Source organism: Erpetoichthys calabaricus, chromosome 17, assembly GCF_900747795.2.
Source record: "Erpetoichthys calabaricus chromosome 17, fErpCal1.3, whole genome shotgun sequence".
NCBI classification, from domain to species: Eukaryota; Metazoa; Chordata; class Cladistia; order Polypteriformes; family Polypteridae; genus Erpetoichthys; species Erpetoichthys calabaricus.
In genome coordinates, this window is record NC_041410.2 from 42640449 (window position 1) to 42660886 (window position 20438).

The 20438-nt window shown below is 39.0% G+C and overlaps 1 protein-coding gene across 2 annotated transcripts in view; it reads left to right on the forward strand.

Annotated features, from left to right (window-relative positions):
- The first annotated feature begins 266 nt into the window (after positions 1-266).
- Positions 267-20438, forward strand: part of pdia3 (protein disulfide isomerase family A, member 3) — a 47495-nt gene continuing 27323 nt past the window's right edge. Inside the window, exons 1-4 of one of the 2 annotated variants that reach the window (XM_028791413.2) lie at positions 267-591; positions 2286-2364; positions 4017-4134; positions 9006-9113. In XM_028791413.2, the coding sequence (XP_028647246.2) occupies positions 458-591; positions 2286-2364; positions 4017-4134; positions 9006-9113 (439 nt within the window). In that variant the 5' untranslated portion in view covers positions 267-457. Of the gene's footprint in view, positions 592-1973; positions 1993-2285; positions 2365-4016; positions 4135-9005; positions 9114-20438 lie in introns of those variants that run through there. The other variant, XM_028791414.2, reaches the window with a different exon arrangement.

The window sequence follows — 20438 nt, forward strand, 5'->3', positions numbered from 1 at the left end:
AAAACACTTTACGTTCGTAGAACCAACTGAGCTTCTATAAGAAAATGTGGGCTATCCAACTGAAACGTACATGGCTAATTCTCGATTTAATAAGTGCACGTCAAAGAATACCTCCCGTTCTCTGTAGTTATCGCACTGTCATTTGCCAGATGGCGCTAAATAAATTGAAAGCGGCAGCTGTATTGTAGGAGATGCTGATTGGTCTTTCACAGCCCACGTGACCCCAAAGAATCTCCAATAGGGAGCTGCCACACTTTGGTTAGTTTGGGAAGCCCCGGCCTGGAACATCCTTTTCATCGTCAAATCTTTTCTTTTGGTGACACTGGTTCCGTCCCACACTCATTCACCCTAATCGCGGGAGTAGTGGGATCGTAGTCTACAACATTTTCGTGTTCACTTTCGTTTTTTATTTTCCTCCATAACTGCTACGTTCGCCGTCGTTGAGATATTCTTAGCAATGTTTAGATTTATACTGTTCGCATTGCTCGCCGGTGCAGTGCAGGCCAGTGATGTTCTCGAGTACACCGATGACGATTTTGAGAGTCGTGTTGGAGAACATGATATGATTTTAGTCGAGTTCTTTGCACCTTGGTAAGTATTTAATTTCATTTTTCTTTTAATTGTAAGTGATGGTATTCCTTCATTTTTTCAGTGCACGTGTGACCACTTTACGGAGTGTGGTGCAATATAGTTACTAGGCATATAATCTTAAGAATTTGATTTCTTAGATTTTATTATTTTTAGCTGCGGCCCGGTCTGTAATCCTCCTCCCCTTGTCCAGTATTTTGTACTTTCATCTATCCGTTTTCTGAGTTGCTGGGAAAATTATAGCTAAATTTTAATTTCCCATTCAAGTTCAAGGCTTAACCGATAATCCCGACATGTGAGACTTTCCTCCTTCTTGCAGATCTCCTATCGGAAACCACTGTTTCCTGTATGCCTTTCATCACTAGAGCGGTTTACACAGTTACGATAAAATATTTTTAAGATGCTTATTAATATGCATATCAAATAACTGAATTCTTATTTTATTGCCGAATGTTACGTGTGATTACATTATGGCGTATTGCGCGGAGTAGTGAAGAACATTGAAGGGTGGGGGTAGATGGAGTTTAATAAAAATATTTCTAAAATGGTCTATCGCGAACTTTTTTAAAACTTTCACTTTCCGTTTTGCTGCCAGGTTTATTACAGTGAGAGAAGTTGGAGGTCACACCCACACCCGGACACGGATGCATGTAGTCCGATAAACGGGCTAATACGAAGTTTAGAAAATATAGCCAAATGCTGGCATTAATATTCTTGGCAATAGGCTGGAGTCGCCGCCTTTATTCTGGAGATCTTTAAGAGGAACGCCTGGAGGTCCGCAAAGGAGAAGTTTGTCTACGGCGAAGTATCCTTCAAGCCTGTATGAGTAATCTATTAAAACTGTCGAACGTCTTGTAAAAAAATGCTTGCTGTTGGCTAATTTGACGCCGAGTTACCCGGTTGAGCTGAATGGCTAACCTGCAATGACATTTATTTGACCAGCGTTAGATGTATAGTTTTTATATATATATATATATATATATATATATATATATATATATATATATATATATATATATATATAATATATGGTTTTCATTCTTGCCCCTTAAAAGACTGAGACCTGTATAGCAAGATATTTATAAACTGAAGGAATACTGTTAATTTAATCTTTTAATTCCTGGTGAGTTGTTCAGTAATAGGTCGTAATCTTGGTAGAGAAACCAGGACCAAAGTGTGCGCTTACAAGGGTTGCCAAGGAAGTGATTAGTCAAGTTATCATAGTTCTCTTCTTCCGCCTGTACTGGTGGGAGGTGACGTTATTGCTGTCACTCTGTGATTGGCCAGTGCATTTGCACAGGAATGCCATCCTTCAGATCATGTTTCCCGTCTGAAGACAAAACGAATTATAAAAGTTTGTTGGGTGTCCAGTTTTAGAGTGCAGAGTTATTTCTTGTTTTAAATGTATATCTGCCCTTTTACTATGCTTGTCATGCATTTAATTTCACGATTTGTTTAAGCAGAGTTTACTTGCAGTGCTCTTTTTGAGTCGTTTTTAATGTAGAGAGCACTTTACCTTTTTATGACACACAACTGTAATCTATTCTGAGCTTCATAGACTTATTCACACTTGGTTATTTCTAAGCATACAAATTTTATTAGCAGTTTTTTTTGTTAAACCTATTCAAGATTTATTTTAAATGACTGAGACTGCTTTCTGAAGGTTTTTTTTTTTTGTCTCTTCCCCCTTTTACCAGGTGTGGTCATTGTAAGCGTCTTGCTCCCGAGTATGAATCTGCTGCTACTCGACTAAAAGGAATTGTTCCTCTTGCAAAGGTATATTTAATATTCCAGTTGTCCGTTTCAGTAATGGTGCATGGTTTTATGTGAGAGGTTAGCACACTTTAATCATAACTAATTTGTTCCTAGCATGTCACATTTTAATGTTGTTTTTTTTTTAAATTTTTTGTGTCCTTTACATAACTGTTTTTGTCTACTGAGACAAAATGTGGAACTTGTGTAATTCTTTTGAAGGTTTTATTCCTGATGGCATGCAGTGCATAACATTTGAGGAGCTTGTTGAAATTAATTTTGTTTTACTTTCCCTTATGTAGGAGTGGGTTATTTTAACAAAATTGAGAGTATTCATGAGAGAGGGCCTATTGAAAAGAAACCAGAACCCAGATTTCCATTAACTTCTTTACCATCCCACCTTTTCTGGCCATTGTATTTAATGAGATAAAAATGCATGATATTTATGTACTCGGACACTTGGGGGGGTATATTTTTTAGATTTTTATGGAACCTTCATTCTTTCTACTCCATATTAAGCCACTCTACATGGAGCATTCTGTACACATTAGTTACCTTAACTAACGGTGGGAGAAACTACCCAAATCCAGCTTGTACAGACTTAACAAAGGAAGACTGAAAGCTGTAATTGCTGCCAAACAGACTTCTGCCAGCTATTCAGATCCTTGAGTATGAATTGGCAATTTAATTTTGTTTTGTTAAATTTGCAAATATTTCTGAAAATGTTTGTTGTTGTGGCTAATAGTGTAGATTTATGGGCAAAAATAGCAAATTTATCCATTGTTCTTTTTTTGTTGCTAAGTATCTATCAATCCAATATATGGTACATTACAAACATTAATTAACCTTGCTTTTTATGAATGCCATACCAAAAGACAAATGACACTGAGATGCCGTGCATGTTGCACTTCAGATATTAATGCTGAGATGTACAGTACATTGTCAATTAGATTTCAACCTGTCTTGAACAAAGTGCACAGTTTATAACTAAATGTCCATCAGGAAGTGAAATGGTTTTCTGGTTCCAGTGTATAGTTTTTCATGATTCTTTCTTTGGTTCTGTTTCCATTTTGTGTGTACGGTAGGAACAAAGTTGTATAGTTTCTCAAGTTTGTGCTTTGCTTTTAACAATGAAAGTGTTTATTAGTCATATACTGTAAATTTCCATTACTTGCCTCTTCACCGATCTTATGGGGTAAAATGTGTCCAGGGAAATTATATCTTCTCTCTCTATCAATGTCTAGTTAGTGTGTTTTTTAAAATGGTTCGTTCAGCATTCCTTTCTATGACTGTGACTTTCCACATAATAAACCTGTAGGTTTTCAGGTGTGTTTGGGTATTTTACTTAAAGAGAATTAATCTCTAGTTCCACAGGATATAAAAATTGATTCATTTGTACAAGGAGAAATCAGAGTCGGGGGTAGCATGGTGATGTAGTGGTTTGTGCTTCACATGAACAACTAAGTAAGGATTTCAAGTAGGCCTCCTTGACCTGTGAAGAAATGGTTGGTGTGTGTTTTTTAAATACCAGTGGGTATATGCATAGAATGTGTTTGTGGTGGTCCAACATTCAAGATGCATCACATCAACCAATTGCTATTTGTTTAGGTTGGTAAAATGGATAATGTGCAATCACTTGGGGCTTGTCTGAATCTGCAGTGTTTTGTTTTTTGTAGGTTGACTGTACTGCCAGCACTAATGTCTGTAACAAGTATGGGGTGAGTGGCTACCCGACATTGAAAATCTTCAGAGATGGAGAAGACTCTGGAAGCTATGATGGCCCCCGAACAGCAGGTATACCTGCAATAGTCATGTTTGAGTTATTGATTTGTTTAATGTATTATATGGGTGCACTGAATATTAAGACCGTTTACTTTTAATGTATAAATCTGCTCTAGTCTGCCTTTTGCTTTCTAGTAACCAAGTCAGCTACATGTCTTTGAAAACATACTTTTGTTTTTGAAGTATATTTCTGTTAAAGGATGTTAATTTTGACACTGTGTGCACCTAAATGGCACTTTCAGAATCTTGCAGTTATGTTGCATTTAGAGCATGCTTTATGCGATTGGAAAGTAGAACAGCATTATTAATCACTCTGAAGGGGCATTGTCCTGGTGAGGGGAAAAAGGCATGATCACATTTGGGGCTTAGTCAGGTAGGAAAGGTGAAAGTTAGTTTTGGACCTGCAGAGTGGTTACATTTACGTGCAGGTCTGCTTTCTTAGAGCATTACCCCCATAAAAAAATCTGTTTTTATCTTGCTTTGCCTTTGTTTAAACTTATGTTACACTTTGAGATTTACTACTAATGTAAAGTGCCCTATAAATGCATTTATTATCCCTAACCACCTAAACATCATTCTGTTTACATTACATTCATCTAAGGACTTTTAAAGGGGGCTTACATTCGACTGACTGAAAACATAAAAAGAATTACTGGAGTAATTAGCGTAAACATCTAATGATCTACTTAAATTTCACATTCCTATTGATTGAATGTTTATGCTACTTGGAGTGCCCATGGTTTTTTGCTCTTTACATCCTCTTTTAGGAAGCTTATTATCATTAAAATGACCACTTGCTTTTGTCATACTGAAAGCTGGTCATTTTGCATTATGAAACTTCAGCTCCTACTATGGGTCACTGATCCCCAGGCTAATGCAACTTGTTGGCAACTTGATGCTGTCCTCCCCCAACATGCATCTCGAGCTTTCCGTGGTACATGGCCAGAGCAGCTAATTATTTGTAATCCACGTCTCTCCATTGCCCATACCCCAGCCCGGTCTTCCACATGCTATGGTATCATACATTGGCAATGTTTGGAAATGTCTGAACTTTAATACTTTGCACAACCTTGGGGTATGCTTACTTTTACGAAACTTGAAATTTACTTTTTTAAATTCTACAATGGTCTGCAAAATATAAATGTGGCTTGGCCAGCATCTCTCCCCTGGCTGGGGTTCAATGTCATGTTTCTTGTCTGTTTTGTTCATTTTTGTTTGTCTGATTTTATGTTAATGTTTCTTTTATGTGCATTATACCTTGGTTTTTGTCTTGACTAAAATTTCTTGGTTATGTCCCCAAAAGGTGGGGCCTCTTTTCAATCACTGCCAGGAACTACCTTCTGCCCTGTAAATCTGCAGGGTCTCCCATAGTTCCTGGTGGTTCATTTCAGATCTACAAGGGAATGGAGTGTTTTTGTTTCTATTGTGATTTATTATTTTGTTTATTTTTTTTTTTTAAACCTGTGCTGTTTGTCTTTTTTTGGATTCTGTATTGGGACAGCGTTTGCTGTGGATTGCCTTGCCTTCTCTGGCACCTACAGAGCATATTTGTAAAAGACTTTATTTTATAAAGATTGTTAAATTCCCTTTGTTTTTAGTCAGGATTTTGATGGTGGTGCCCCCCGCCTCCTGGGGGCAATTTGGAAATTTTTATTTGTAGGACTTGTGTACTTGTGGGACTCCCAGTTCACAGCAATCTGCAGATACAGTGTAAATGAAGGTGACTCAAGATATCTTTTTTTTTTTTTTTTTTTTTTTTTTTAATTGCTTTTTTACATGACAACTAAATCAAAATTGTTAAAGGCTTTTTCAAAATCTCTGCTTGGCCCCGTTTGATTTTCACCATATTAAGTTTTCATCTTTTAGACAATGCTAAATTGAAAGTGTTAAAATGCATAATTTTAATACTGCAACATTGGCTAAACTTTTTAAAACCTTGTTCAAGATATTCCTTTTTGATATGAGTAGTTGCAGTATTTGGGCCAACTATTCTTGCATATTAGCAGGGCTGACTGATTCTGTGATGCAGAGAACAGTCATAGAATTCATTAGTTTACTTGAAATCCAGCATTAAAAATGAAATATTTGGTTTGTAAATGTAATCTCTGAAATATAATTAATGCAGATGTCAGTTTTGATCAAAACTAAGCTACTTTGCCCAAGATCTGACTGTGCCATTAATAGATACAGCTAGGATTGCTCATGTTTGTGTCCCTTTGTTGGATTACTTATTTTAATTAAAACCATCCAAGCTTTGTGGTGTACATTTTAACAGATTTTTAAAAATGCACACCAGTACAAAATATTGCTGGCTGAACAATCTGCAAGTGATTTACACACGTTAGGTTTTTATTTTTGTATTTCCTGCCAGCATTCACCAAAACCGGACGTGCCAGAAAGATTTAATGCATGTTGCATAGATTATTCTAAGAAGACTGTAGTAGCATCTTTATGGAAGTTTGTTTCAAAGTGTGCTCAAGCAAGGCATTTCAATGGAGAAGAGAATGTGTAGATGTCGTATATTAGTGTGCAATATGTATCATCTACAATATCTGAATTGTTTAATGATCTGCAAGCGGAAATTATAGAATATGTCTCACTTTGCTGAAAACAAACGCGCTTCGAGAGTAAAAGTATTCACTGTCTTGCATTACCTAACTGGATAGAAAGCGAGCACACAGGCATGCACGTTCAGTAAATTAAGCTAGAGAAGCTGCCTAAAAACAAGTGAGCCAGTGGTGCCGGGAATAAAACAACCTCGCTATTTGTGTCGTTAGATTTAATTGGAAGACCTGGATCCTCCTCATTCATATGGAGGTGGTTTGGCTTCAAAAAGACAGCAATCTGAAAACTGTGGTAAATTGGTTGCCATTAATGACGGCTCGACAGTTAATTTGTTTCATCCATCCATCCATCCATTTTCCAACCCGCTGAATCCGAACACAGGGTCACGGGGGTCTGCCGGAGCCAATCCCAGCCAACACAGGGCACAAGGCAGGAAACAATCCTGGGCAGGGTGCCAACCCACCGCAGGACACACACACACACCAAGCACACACTAGGGCCAATTTAGAATCGCCAATCCACCTAACCTGCATGTCTTGGGACTGTGGGAGGAAACCGGAGCGCCCGGAGGAAACCCATGCAGACACGGGGAGAACATGCAAACTCCACGCAGGGAGGACCCGGGAAGCGAACCCAGGTCCCCAGATCTCCCAACTGCGAGGCAGCAGTGCTACCCACTGCGCCACCGTGCCGCCCAATTTGTTTCACCATCTGCGAACTAACCGCAACGCAGAATATGAAGAATACAAAAATCTTCAGGAGTCGGCTGTCCATGACCGGTCTAAATCACCCAAGGTACAAGCACAAAAAACACTTGTGGAAATTTTTTTTTTTTTTTTTTTTAATGGAATCATTTTTATTATTTTTGTAAAAGTTTGGGTTTATATGTCCAATACAATTTAAGTGAAATTGATCTAGTATGGAGCCCCATAGGTGTCAGGCCAAAAAAAATTTTGGACGAATTAATCAGTTTGAAAAAAATTACATAATTCAAGTGGATTATTTCAATAACAAGCATATGCCTATCGGGTGTGTTTTATTTCATAAGCCTCCTTCTTGCTCTGCCACTGCTATGCATTATTGATATGGGATGAAGTGCCAGTGTAGCCAAGGAATGAGCTATTACTGGGCAGTGCTCCTGATCAATGAACTAGGGGGGTGGTGAGGCTTCTAAAACAAGATATTCTTGTTTAAGCATGCTGTTCATGAGGATTTTTCAGAGGTTATTTTATCTAACATTTTAACTAAGTTTTGATAGGTTGCTCATGTACTAGGAAACTGACATGGATTAATTCACTCAAGTAAAGTAAATTTTTGTTCAGCACTGGTCCTGTTGTAACATGTTTATTTGGTCTCAATAAAAACGTGAGATTTAAAAATTATTACTTCATACCAAATGGGATAACTATTACTGAGGGACGAGTGAGATTTACTACTTTTGTTGCTAAATTGGTCTACTCTTCACTTTACGATTAATTCACAATTTTGTATGAGAGATGCCTGTCAATTGCTCTGTAATATTCCACATAGGATATCCTCCACAAAGACTTCGCTCATCATTACTCCACCCAGGGACTCACTATTACCAGCACTAACAAATGTATGGGTGTCCCCAACACACACGATTTGTACACCTTTTGGTTATGTACCTTAAGTTTTTAAATCTGAAAAATCACAAAATGTTCAGCTCTAAGTATCAAGCATAGGTGTTTGTACTGTGAGGGGCTGTGGTTTTTAATTTTTTATTGTTTTTACAACATCCAACAACTTTTAATGTCTGAGGAATTTGCTTCCCCCCCCTCCCCCCCACACTTTAAGTTGAAGAATCAAGGAACTTTGTCAAGTATGTGCTTCTTGGATAGCTTATGTCGAATGTGTATGCATAGCAACAGTATACTGCATAAACAAGATTCAAATGATGGATGCCTTTGCCAGCAGCATCTTTGGAAAGAGCAATGTGAGGTGTCATTTATTTATTTATAGATGTCCAGTTTGACTCCAATTTAAAAAACATTTCCCATGTTAACTACTCAATTCAATGGTTTACTGTTCTTTCATTTAAGGATGTTGGTTCATGACTAAAGTGAACGCACTTGCTAAAGTTTTTATTTTCACGCTGTTAAATTGTTTTGTAGTGTGGTGTTTTTTTTTTTTTTGTTTCCTCCTCTTTTTGGTATCTTGCACTTTTTTTTGTATGGTAAGTGACATTTCTAGTAGACTGTTCTTTGTTTCAAAGTAAGTTAATTCATGTTGATTCATACAGTAAGCACAGAAGTAAACATCAAATCTAATAAAAGTAAACCTGTTTTATTCTGCAGATGGTATTGTAAGCCACCTCAAGAAGCAGGCAGGTCCTGCCTCAGTGGAACTCAAGACCGTGGCAGACTTTGAGAAGTTTGTGGGAGATAAAGATGCCAGTGTTGTTGGTATGTAAAGTTTGTTCTTAAAGAATTAGTCAAGAGTTACATTTATCTGATCAATAGTTCCCTGCTGTCCATTCTGTCAAGTTGATGTATGATAGGGAATTTCACATCTATTTGTTGAACAGATGGCTTTATCTAAAGCAACTTACTAAAGTGGTTAACACAATCAAACATCAGTTTTAGGGGGAACTGTACAGAATTGATCACAAGTGAAGAGCTCGGAACAAAATACAAGCTTGTCGCAATTCCTAGGTTACAAAACCTAATAGTTAATCTCATTTAGATAGAAATTCACCAAACGAGTCTTGAAACGCATGTTACTCGCACTGAGTGAGTCAGCATTTCAAACGGATGTAGACCACTCCTTACCCCTACCATGAGCTACACATGAATCTGGACCAAAATTTGGATGCCATACAGAGGTGACATCACCAGACTTTGTTGTTTTAGCACACTCGAGTAGTCGAAAAGGAACATAGAACCTTGCAAGTGCCTCGGTTTAACCTCCTTATTGTTAGTCCCGAGTGTCACTCGGACAACAGTATAGCCGCATCTCGCACAAGACCCAAGCGTTGCACAAACGATGGTATAGGCTTGTCTTGCATACAGTAAGTGTCAGACCCGAGTATTGCCTGGGCAGCGGTTTAGATGCATCTTCTCCTACCCTCATAATAGCGTGATGACTACAAAGTGAATCTGTCTGCAGGCAGTGAAACTGAAATGGACTGTGAAACAAAGTGATTTTGGGAATCCGAAAGTGACACTCGGGCGTCTCCTGCATGTGCAGTGTGCTATTCTTATTTGTATCATTGTTAGTGTTTTGCTTGTTTTAGAAGGATGAGATTTAATGTCTGCCATTTTTCAAGCTAAAAAATGCAATTTTTTTTTTTTTTTTATATTTTAGAAAAAATGTAATGCTAAAGAGGTTACAATTTAGTGCTGACTCATTGACTACTATACTGGCTTCCTGTTGCTTGCCTACAGAGTAATCTGGAAAAAAAAAAAAATTTGGCATGTGTCTATCAGATGATTGAGCACTAGATGTGCATTTTGAATTCTCTGCAGCAGCTTGGTGATTCATGCTAGCACTTCTGCTAGCAGGGAGTTGCAATAGTCCAGGCATGACAAGACCAAAGTCTGGACTAGGAGTTGTGCTGCATACAGTCTGATCTTGCACATATCGTATAGAGGTGAATCTTCCAAGACTGGGAGACGACAGCAGTGTGGTCCTTGAAGTACCACTAGTAATCTTTCGCCATCTCTAGGTTGCATACCATCTTGACAGGTGTTGGACATAATGAGCCAAGCTGAACAAAGATGGGGTGCTGAATAGATGTGATAGCAAGTCAGTCTTTGTGAGGCGGAGGTGGAGAAGTGTTCGTTCATCCAGGTTGCGGTATCAGTGGGACATAGCTGATGCCATGTGGTCCTCTGAAGGGAATGATGGGTACAGCTAAATATCATCGGCATAGTACTTAAGAAAAACTTGATGATTGGGCCTAGTAAGGATGTGTGTGTGTGTGTGTGTGTGTAGATAAAGCGTGAGGAGGGGGCCCAGTGTCGACCCTTGCAACCACCCCGTACTTGCGTGGTGCACCCTTGACATCCCTCCACACCAGGGCACATGGTAGGATCTGCACAAGATGTAGGACTCAAACCACCTGAGAGTAGGTCTTTTGATATCCATGTCTGAGAGAGTGGCAACAAGTATCTGGTGGCTGGTATTGTTGACTTCTTAGAACAGATAACATGTTTTGTAGCTTTACCCTGCCTGAATGTGTTGACAAAGTAGAGCCATCTTATTCGAATGGCCCTTCTTGATGTCGGACTGATTAGGATCAAGCAGTCTGGTCTGTAAATGAGACTGTTAAGAGACTGCACATTCCAGTGTTTTTGGCAGAAAGGAAAGGGTAGACACTGGTTAGGAATTACCTACTTGAGATTAGTTGGGAGTGGACTTATTGAAGAGGAGTTCTTGAGCCTGTTGAACAATATAGGAAAAGATCTGGGCTAAGTGAGGTGGCGTTGACACATGGAATGAGGAGATGTGAGGGGGAAGGGTGAACTGGACAGGTTGTGGGGTGACTAGAGTGGAGGAGGTTGTGGTGTGTTCAGAAGGATCCCACCAGGTGGAGGTGGTGATGAGGATTGACGCTGACAACTACCCAGCTTTTTTCCCCAAGAAAAGGAGGCCAACAGTCAATGAGGTGATAATAGGGTTGAGGAGAAAGGTGAAAGCAGAGAAACTGAGTATCCGTGTTGCTAATCCAGTTTTGAAAGAAACTTGTGTTTAGCATTTGGTAGCAGCAGGAGAGTCTGACACTTATCCAGGCAAGCCTGATCTTTAGACCCTCCAGTTCCTTTCAGCTGTCCTAAGCTTCATCCATAGATTGCATGCAGCTTCAGAGAGCCACGGGCAGGAGTGTTTTTTGCTTGCAGAAGGCCAGAGCTAAGCATATTGTATTGATGCAGCATTGGTGTTGAGAGAAGTGATCAGAGGAAACCGGGTAAGAAAAATGTTTTTGAGGGAGCTTGACAGCAGAATGATAGAATGGGATGAATGGCTGTGGAAAAGGAGGAATGAAATGGGGAAAAGTTAATGGGGAAAGTAATTGGATATATGTACTGGAATGACAGTTTATGGGCATGCAGTTCTGTGTAACAATGAAGTCAGAAGTTTGTCAGCTTTGACTAGGTGGGGTTGTGCAGCTGTCATCGAAAGAGAAAAGAACGAGAGTCTGTAGGACTGCCAAGGTCTCTAAGATTAGAAGATTAGAAGTGTTCTTTAGCAGACCTGGATAGTGATCGGGCTGTCAGATTGAACTATTTTGAATATAATTTGAATGTACAGTGAAAATCATTTAACACGAAACTGAGGGGACTGAAATTTTTTCATGTTAAAAATTTCGTGTTAAAGGATATTACAAAAAAAAAAAACATGCAGTATATTCAACAAAATTAAGTTTATTAGAGTACATTTTATTTACATAGATATGTATACATGCATGTATTTAATAAAAATGGGAGCATTCTGAGATCTCGCTTGTTTGAACCAAATAAGTAAAGCTCTGGCTCAAACTTACTCCATTCAAACATTTCCGTAATTTGCTCTTTTTTTTTTTTTTTTTTTTAATTACTGTATTGTTGATAATGTAGAGATAGCAATATCAAAATCTTTACAGATTTCCGTTTTCGTCTTCTGTTTTTGATCAACAGCCTTAAGAAGCTCCATCTTCATTTTAAGCGAAATAGCAGTTTGCTTTCCCCCTGAGCTCTTTGCCATTGTGCTCGTAAAAAAAATTCTTCTAAAATAGAAAAAAAAAAACGCGAACCAAACTCACTGATTTTTACTCACACTGCGATGTACTCGTCACCGAATTCCAAAGCTAATTGATGAGAGATGAGATGTTTGTGTGGCGTTTGTAGGGGTGGAGGGTGAAAGTTGCTTAGATAAACAAAATTGGCTCGTGTCACAGGCTATTCCGAGGGTATTTCAAAGCCAAGTTAGCCTCCTTTCTACGAAACATGTGAAACCACCTCTCTTTCATTTCACACCCCTCTTAAATCTCGCCTGCGCGGCTGGTGTTTTCCGTATTTTGTTCATTCCCAGAAGGGAAATCTTTTCGTGTTAAGCGATTTTCGTTTCGTGTTAAGAGAAAAAAATGCATGAAAATATATAGTAGTTTGTCGGGACCGTTGTATTATTTCGTGTTAACCGATATTTCATCTTAAGCGTTTTCGCATTAAACGTATTTCACTGTATTTGAAAAAGGTCTTATTCAAAGGCAAAATCCTAACATATGTTTGTCTGAGAATAGTTTTTATCTAATTTTGGCATTGTTACTACTGCACTTCACAAAGCTACAGTACTTTTAATAATCTGTTTACACTTCCATTATCTGCATTTTGGGGTGTGGTGTTTTGTTTTTTTTTTTCTCCTTTCTTTCAATGGTTAGCTTATCTTTAGTAGTAAAATTTTTAAAGCCAAACTCCATGAAAACAGGGGTGTTTAAATCCCATTACACTGTCTCTACTTTTTGATAAACTGAGGTTTGTATACTTGCATTTTTCCAAAATGCTTCTCATGTGCCCTACAAGTGTTTTTGTATCCGATTTCTTTACCATTCAGTCTTAAACGCGATATTATGAGGGGCCAAACAGGCCATAAATCATTTCTATGTGTAATCTATTGGTTTACGTATGAACACTATTGGTTTATGAATATTTACTATCGGTTTGCGTGCATACTTAATTGGTTTGCGTGCGTACAATACTGGTTTCATTCATATGAACTATATTGGTTCGTGTCCATATATTATTGGTTTGTGCGTGAACTATATCCGTTTGTATATGCATAGCACTGGTTTGCATATGAACTATATTGATTCGCGTGTGTATATCAGTGGTTCCAGTACATTTGTTGTTGGTTTGTGAGTGAACTGCATTGGTTTTCGGTTGTATGTTATCAGTTTGCGTATGAACTATATTGGCTTGCGTTCTGTGCTGGTCTAACAATGAGATTTGTGTATGCACTATATTGGTTTCATGCACGTCTTATACTGGTTTCATGTGGGTAACATCGGTTTTGCGCTTGAACTCTTGGTTGTATGTGTGTTTCATGTCGGTTTCTCATACGAAACATACTGGTTATGCGTGCGCACCATATTGCAACTCTGTAAGAACTATATCGGTTCTGCGTGCGAACTATCGGTTGTTCACGTGATCTTCAGCGGAAATGGGCAGGGCAAGGAACTCGGGGGCCGGTAGTGTCATGGAGCGTATAGAGAAGCTGACAGGAGACTGATCTGGGTTTACTTTAAACAGTGCAGTATTTTTTTTCTCACGATAGGTTTGGGAAAGGACTTGGTGGTAATTATTACTATTTAATAGAATCTGCCATTGAGTGTGTAATGAACACAAAGCTGAAGTTAAGTACGTATTTGGTCGTCTTTTTATTCTCTTCCAGCTACATGCTCGCTTGCAACCCGCGACTCTACTTTTTCACACAGCTTTTGCAAACTAGTTACTTATTCTAAAGGCAAAATATTCTACATTTACGACCGACGCCTTTATCCAGTATAACATTTAGTTACTACTGGTTACATTTCTTATGCCCAGCGATCCCGCACCGTGCCGCCTAGACAGGTGAAGTGACATGCTCATGGTCTATATAATTATTATAATCTTGTCCAGGACAGATTCCTTTGTTAAAGTTGAGTGTAACATTTTCAAACCGTTCAAGTCCTAAATCTGGGATATTTATTCTTTCAAATAATGTATCAGTTTGCAGTTTATGTACACGCTGTATAATATTTTGCCATGCACTTAACATTGAAGAAGAAGCTGGTTTGTGAATAAGTAGCTGACTACAAGCATATGTGTAGCTAGGAGTGAATAAAAAGCCACCTGAATGTGTACCTAACTTAAGTCCCATGATCATTTCAGATGTTAAACGTTAATCATCACCAAGCCCTTTCACAAACATTAAGTGGCATACAAAAGTATTCAATCCCCTTGAAAGTCATAATTTTCTGCAAGACAAAAGATTTATACACATTTATTCATTCAGTATTTTTCTTATGCTGTGACAAATCCATTTCCAAAGACAAAATAAACCATTTTCTGTAGACGTTTAACTGAAGAAGAAAAACTCAAGTTGATGATTGCATAGGTATTTAAACCTCTGTGCTTTGGAAGCTCCATCATTACACCAATGACTAATTACAAAGGTGACAGTTGTTTAACAGTCATAATTAAACATGATGAGGTGCTACTTGTGAGTCCTTTCTGTCTCTCTGGATATAAACAGCCCCCTTTGTAAGGGCCGTAATCTTTGGTGGACAGTCACTACAAAAATGAAACAAAGGAGCATTCTACTGATGTGAGAAACAAAGTTATTGAAATGCACAAGACTGGGAATGGCTATAAAAATATCAAGAGTTTGAATGTCCCATTGCGCACTATTGCATTCATCACCAGAAAGTGGAAGGTTCATCAAAGTACACAGACTCTGACTAGAACAGGCTGTCCCTCAAAACTCAACATCAGAGTGAGACATCAACTGGTGGGAGAGGCGACTAGAAATCCAACTGTCGCTCTCAGACGTCTGTGATGATCTTTAGCTGGAGTAAAGGTGCAGGGATCCACAATTTCAAGAGTTCTCCATAAAACAGGCCTCTATGGGAGAGTAGCATGAAAGAAGCCATTCCTTAAGAAGGTCCACATAAAACAACGTATGGCGTTTGCCACAAAGCATGAGAAAGACCCAGTTAAAATGTGGGAGAAGGTTTTATGGTCATATGAGACCAAAATAAAGTTTTTGGATAGACTTAAGAGGTATGTGAAGTGTAACGCTAACATTGCCCAGGCCTCAAGAAACAACATTCCTACAGTGGAATATGGTGGTGGCAGTCTTATGCTATGGGGATATTTTTCATGTGCTGGGTCTGAGACTCTTGTCAGAGTTGAAGGGACAATGGATGGACACAAATACTGCACAATTTTGCAAGAGAACTTGTTCCAGTCTGCTATGAAAGCTCAGGAGAAGATTCATCTTTCAACATAATGACCCTAAGCATTAGGCCAATGTGACACTGGGATAGCTCAAAAACAGAAAGGTGAATGTTTTGGAGTGGCCAAGTCAAAGCCCTAAGCTTAACCCTGTTGAGAATCTGTGGCACAGTTTGAAAACTGCTGTTCACAGGTGCCATCTCACCAATATAGAGGGTCTCTAGAAATCCTGCCAAGAAGAAAGGAGCAGAATCACTCCTGAGCAATGTGCAGAACTGGGGCCTACTTACAAAAGTTACGGCAGCAAAAGGGTTCTTGACAAAGTATGAATGTGTTGGGCTTGAATACTTAATGCAAACACCAACTTTGGAGTTTTTCTTCTTCAGTTAAATATCTACAGAAAATGGTTTATTTAGACTTTGGAAATGTATTGTTACAGCACAAGAGTTCACATTAAAAAGAATGAATGAATAAACGTGGAAAAATCTTTTGTCATACAGAAAATTAGGATGACTTTTAAAGTGATTGAATACTTTTGCACGTCACTGTGTGTTTCTGAAAGGGCTTGGTGGTTATTATTTTTAACAGTATTTTCCTGTAATTCTGAAATATTCACGGGGCTGACGTTGGGTGCACATTCTGCTGGCTTTTTATTCAATCCTAGCTACATCCAGTATATGCTTGCAGTCAGCTACTTATTCATACAGCTTTTGCACACCAGCTTCTTATTCTATTTTAACAGCATGGCAAAATATTCTACAGTGTGTATATTAATCGGAATCCTTACAAACTGATCAATTATTTGAAAAAATAAATATTCCACATTTTGGTTCTGCACAGGTCAAAAATGTTAAACACAACTTTAATTTAACAAAGGAATCTGTCTTGTCACAAAACTGTGAAAATTAAGGTGGCCGAACGTGATTTAACACTTTACAGTGCCCATTAAATAGCACGGTAAATCCTATTTATCAGATATTGGAGTGGAAATACGCAGGTACTCATACCTGGCAGGGCAAAACTCTGCTGCATCTTAAAAACACACATGCCTTGTCACAAAACTCTGAAAGGTAAGGTGGCCCAATATGATGTAACTCGCATATACTGGTCCTAAATTTGGAACATTTAGCTTTTCAAAGAATGGACACGATCATATGTCAAATAATATGCACGTTGTAGATATGCAAGCAGTGGGGCATTGTGTTTAGGGCTTTGTCCTCTAAACCCTACATTTGTCGGTTCAAGTCCTGATAGTGACCATGAGCATGTCACTTCACCTGTCTAGGCGGCACGGTGCGGGATCGCTGGGCATAAGAAATGTAACCAGTAGTTACTAAATGTTATACTGGATAAAGGCGTCAGTCGTAAATGTAGAATATTTTGCCTTTAGAATAAGTAACTAACTAGTTTGCAAAAGCTGTGTGAAAAAGTAGTCGTGGGTTGCGAGCGAGCATGTAGCTGGAAGCAAATAAAAAGACGACCAAATACGTACTTCAGCTTTGTGTTCATTACACACTCAATGGCAGATTCTATTAAATAGTAATAATTACCACCAAGTCCTTTCCCAAACCTATCATGCGGGGGAGAAAAAAATACAGCACTGTTTAAAGTAAACCCAGATCCGTCTCCTGTCAGCTTCTCTACACGCTCCTTGACACTACCGGCCCCAGAGTTCCTGTTTCTTGCCCCGCCCATTTCCGCTGAAGATCACGTGAAGAACCGATATTCTTCGCACGCAGAACCGATTATAGTTCATACACAACATTGCAATAGTGTGCGTTTGCAAACCAGTATGTTTCATACGCAAAACCGATATACTGCACACAAATCCAGCATGTTACTTTCACAAAGCCAGCATAGTACGCACACATAAAACAAGTAAAAGAATGACAAGGACTCAATGTAGTGCATACACAAAACCAATAGCGTTCATATGCGAAACCGATGTATTACCCACATGAAACCAGTATAGTGCATATGAAAAACCAGTGCTATACGTAAGCAAACCAGTAGTATACGAACACAAGCCAATATAGTTGATACTCAAACCGATTGCATACGCACGCAAACCAATGCAATTCACTCACAGATAGCAAACGCACGTGAACCAGTAATAAAGTTCAGTTCAATATAGTTCATATGCAGACCAAAAGCATACGTGTACAAGCCGATAAGAGTTCACGCACAAACCGATAATATAAGGACACGAACCAGTGCAGTTCATATGAATGAAACCATTATTGCACATACGCAAACCAATAGTAAATATTCATAAACCAATAGTGTTCACGTGTCAACCAATAGGATATGTTTGAAAATATATGATTTATGGCCTGTTTGGCCCCCTCGTACGATATCCGACTGTTTAATGCAAAGATCTCCTACTTAAAGCAAATGAGGAGAAAAAAGTAGATGGATTATGTGAACCCTGAACTGATAGTCTTAATTCTGCTTTTCCAGACAAATCTACTGGTGTCATCAGCTTTATTTCTAAATGGCACAATATAAATTGTGTGCTGCTACTGCCTGCTGGATACTTCCAGAATAAGTGTGCCTGTCTCTTGTCTGCTGGTTTTTTTTTTTTTTTTTTTTAAATTCTGCTTGCTATTTTTCACTGCTCTGCCTGTCTGTTTCTGGCCCTCCACCCTTTCCATTGGAAATACTGGTATGAGAGAAGTGGAATTCAGTGGAAAAGGCTGTTGATGTTGCCGTATTTCGTGGGTGGATCCATGTCTTGGTAGGTGCTACAACTTGGAGTCCACTTTGGATGGCATATTCTAGAATGAAGTCTGCTTTGTTCACTGCAGGCTGATACTTCCATAGTCCGAAGGGAAGGGGAGTCTCTAAAGGGGAAGTTTGCTTAAGCAGTAGACTTTCTGCATTCCACACTCCCCTGTTAGTGGGGCAAGAGAGACGTCTAGTGGTGGTGTTAGAAATTTACTGAAAGCATGCAGAGGAATGAGTAAAAAAAAAAAAGTGTACCTTTATTGTAGAATTGTGTTCACAGCTTTGTGCCATACTTTTTATAAACTTGTGTAGGTATGACGGTATTTACACAATCAGGCCTTTGCAACTGCGCTTAGAAGGTTGGAAATGTCCTTGACATTGAAAATACAAGATACAAGAAGTTCATTGTCATAAACAGTAAAAACACATGTTAAAAACTATGTAATGAAATTCTTACTGTGCTTGCTCACCTTCATATACAAAGACAAAAGTATAAAAACAAATGGCAATTGCAATTATAAGACTAAAAAATAAGGTGCACAGTGCTTGATGACATAACACAGCAGTCAGTTACATTTATTAGGCTATGAGTTGTGGTTTGGATTGACTAACTTTTAGCATTGTTGAGGAGTTTGATTTGCTTGTGGAGGGGAGAAAAACTGTCAGTCTTGTGGTGTGTGATTTCACACTCCTGTAGCATCTCCCTGAGGGAATCGGCGTGAAAGCGTGTGTTGAGGATGAGTATTGTCTTAAATTATGTTGCGCGCCCTCCTGATATGTCCTGTAGGGAGGAGAAGGTTGCTCCAGAGATGTGCTGTGCAGTTTTAATTACACACTGGAATGCCTTTTCCTGCAAGGAGCAGTTACCGTGCCATACAATAATAGAGCGGGTGATAACACTGTATTGTACCCCTGTAGAAATTGGTGAGAATTTTGGTTGGCATGCCAAATTTCTTCAACTTCCTCAGAAAGAAATCTTGTGTGCTTGGTTAATGAGGTGTGTTTGTATTGTAAAACCAAGTCCGGTCCTTGCTGATGTGGGTTCCAAGGAATTTGAAGATTTTTACTCTCTACACTTCAGCCTCACCGATGTAAATGTTAGTATGCTGCAGATTCCACTTCCTTGGGTCAAAAAACCAAGGAGAGGGTTAATCTATATTCAGGGAGAGGTGGTTTTCCTGACACCAGGGCACGAGTCCTTCCACCTCTGTCCTATATTCTGCCTCCCAACCCCCCCCAGTAATCAACCCTATGACTGCAGTGTCCTCAGCAAATTTAATGATGCTGGTGGTGTTCTGAGAGGCCACACAGTCATAGGTAAACCGGGTATAGAGCAGTGGACTTGGCACACAGCCTTGAGGACAGCCAGTGCTGATTGTTCTTGTGCCTGATGTCTGGTTTCCCACTCTGACTGGGGTCTGACTGTAAGAAAATTCAGCACCCAGCTGCAGAGGGAGGATATCAGTCCAAGAGAGACAAGTTTATTGCACAGTTTCCATGGGACAACTATTGATCGCTGAGCTGTAGTGAATAAGCAGCATTCTTGCATATGTCCCTTTTCTCCAGGTGTGTGAGGATTGTGTGGATGGCAACATTGACTGCATCATCAGTGGACCGATTTTTGGTGGTAAGCATACTGTAGGGCAGGGGTGTCGAACTCCAGTCCTGGAGGGCCGCAGTGTCTGCAGGTTTTCATTTGAACCCTTTTTCCTAATCAGTGACCAGTTTTCACTGCTAACTAACTTTACCTTCATTTTAATAGCCCTGTTTTTAAGGATTAAGTCCCCTGAATTTATTCCTTCATTAAATGACAGCCAAACAGAAATGAGATGACCAGCTAAACTGGGAGTTCAAACTCCAACCAACTTCACTCCAATCACTTTCTTAATGAGAAGCTGATCCTTGCTGTTAATTAAACCTGTTTGTTTAATTCTATGACTTGTTGCTGCTCTCATTCTGCCACAGCAGACATTTCCAAAACTGTCGATTTTCTGTTTTTTTTTTTTTTTTCCTAAGAACACAGTCAAGATGTTTTGGTGACCTGAGAGATCACCCTTACCAAGACCATCACCTTTCTTTGTTTTCAGATAT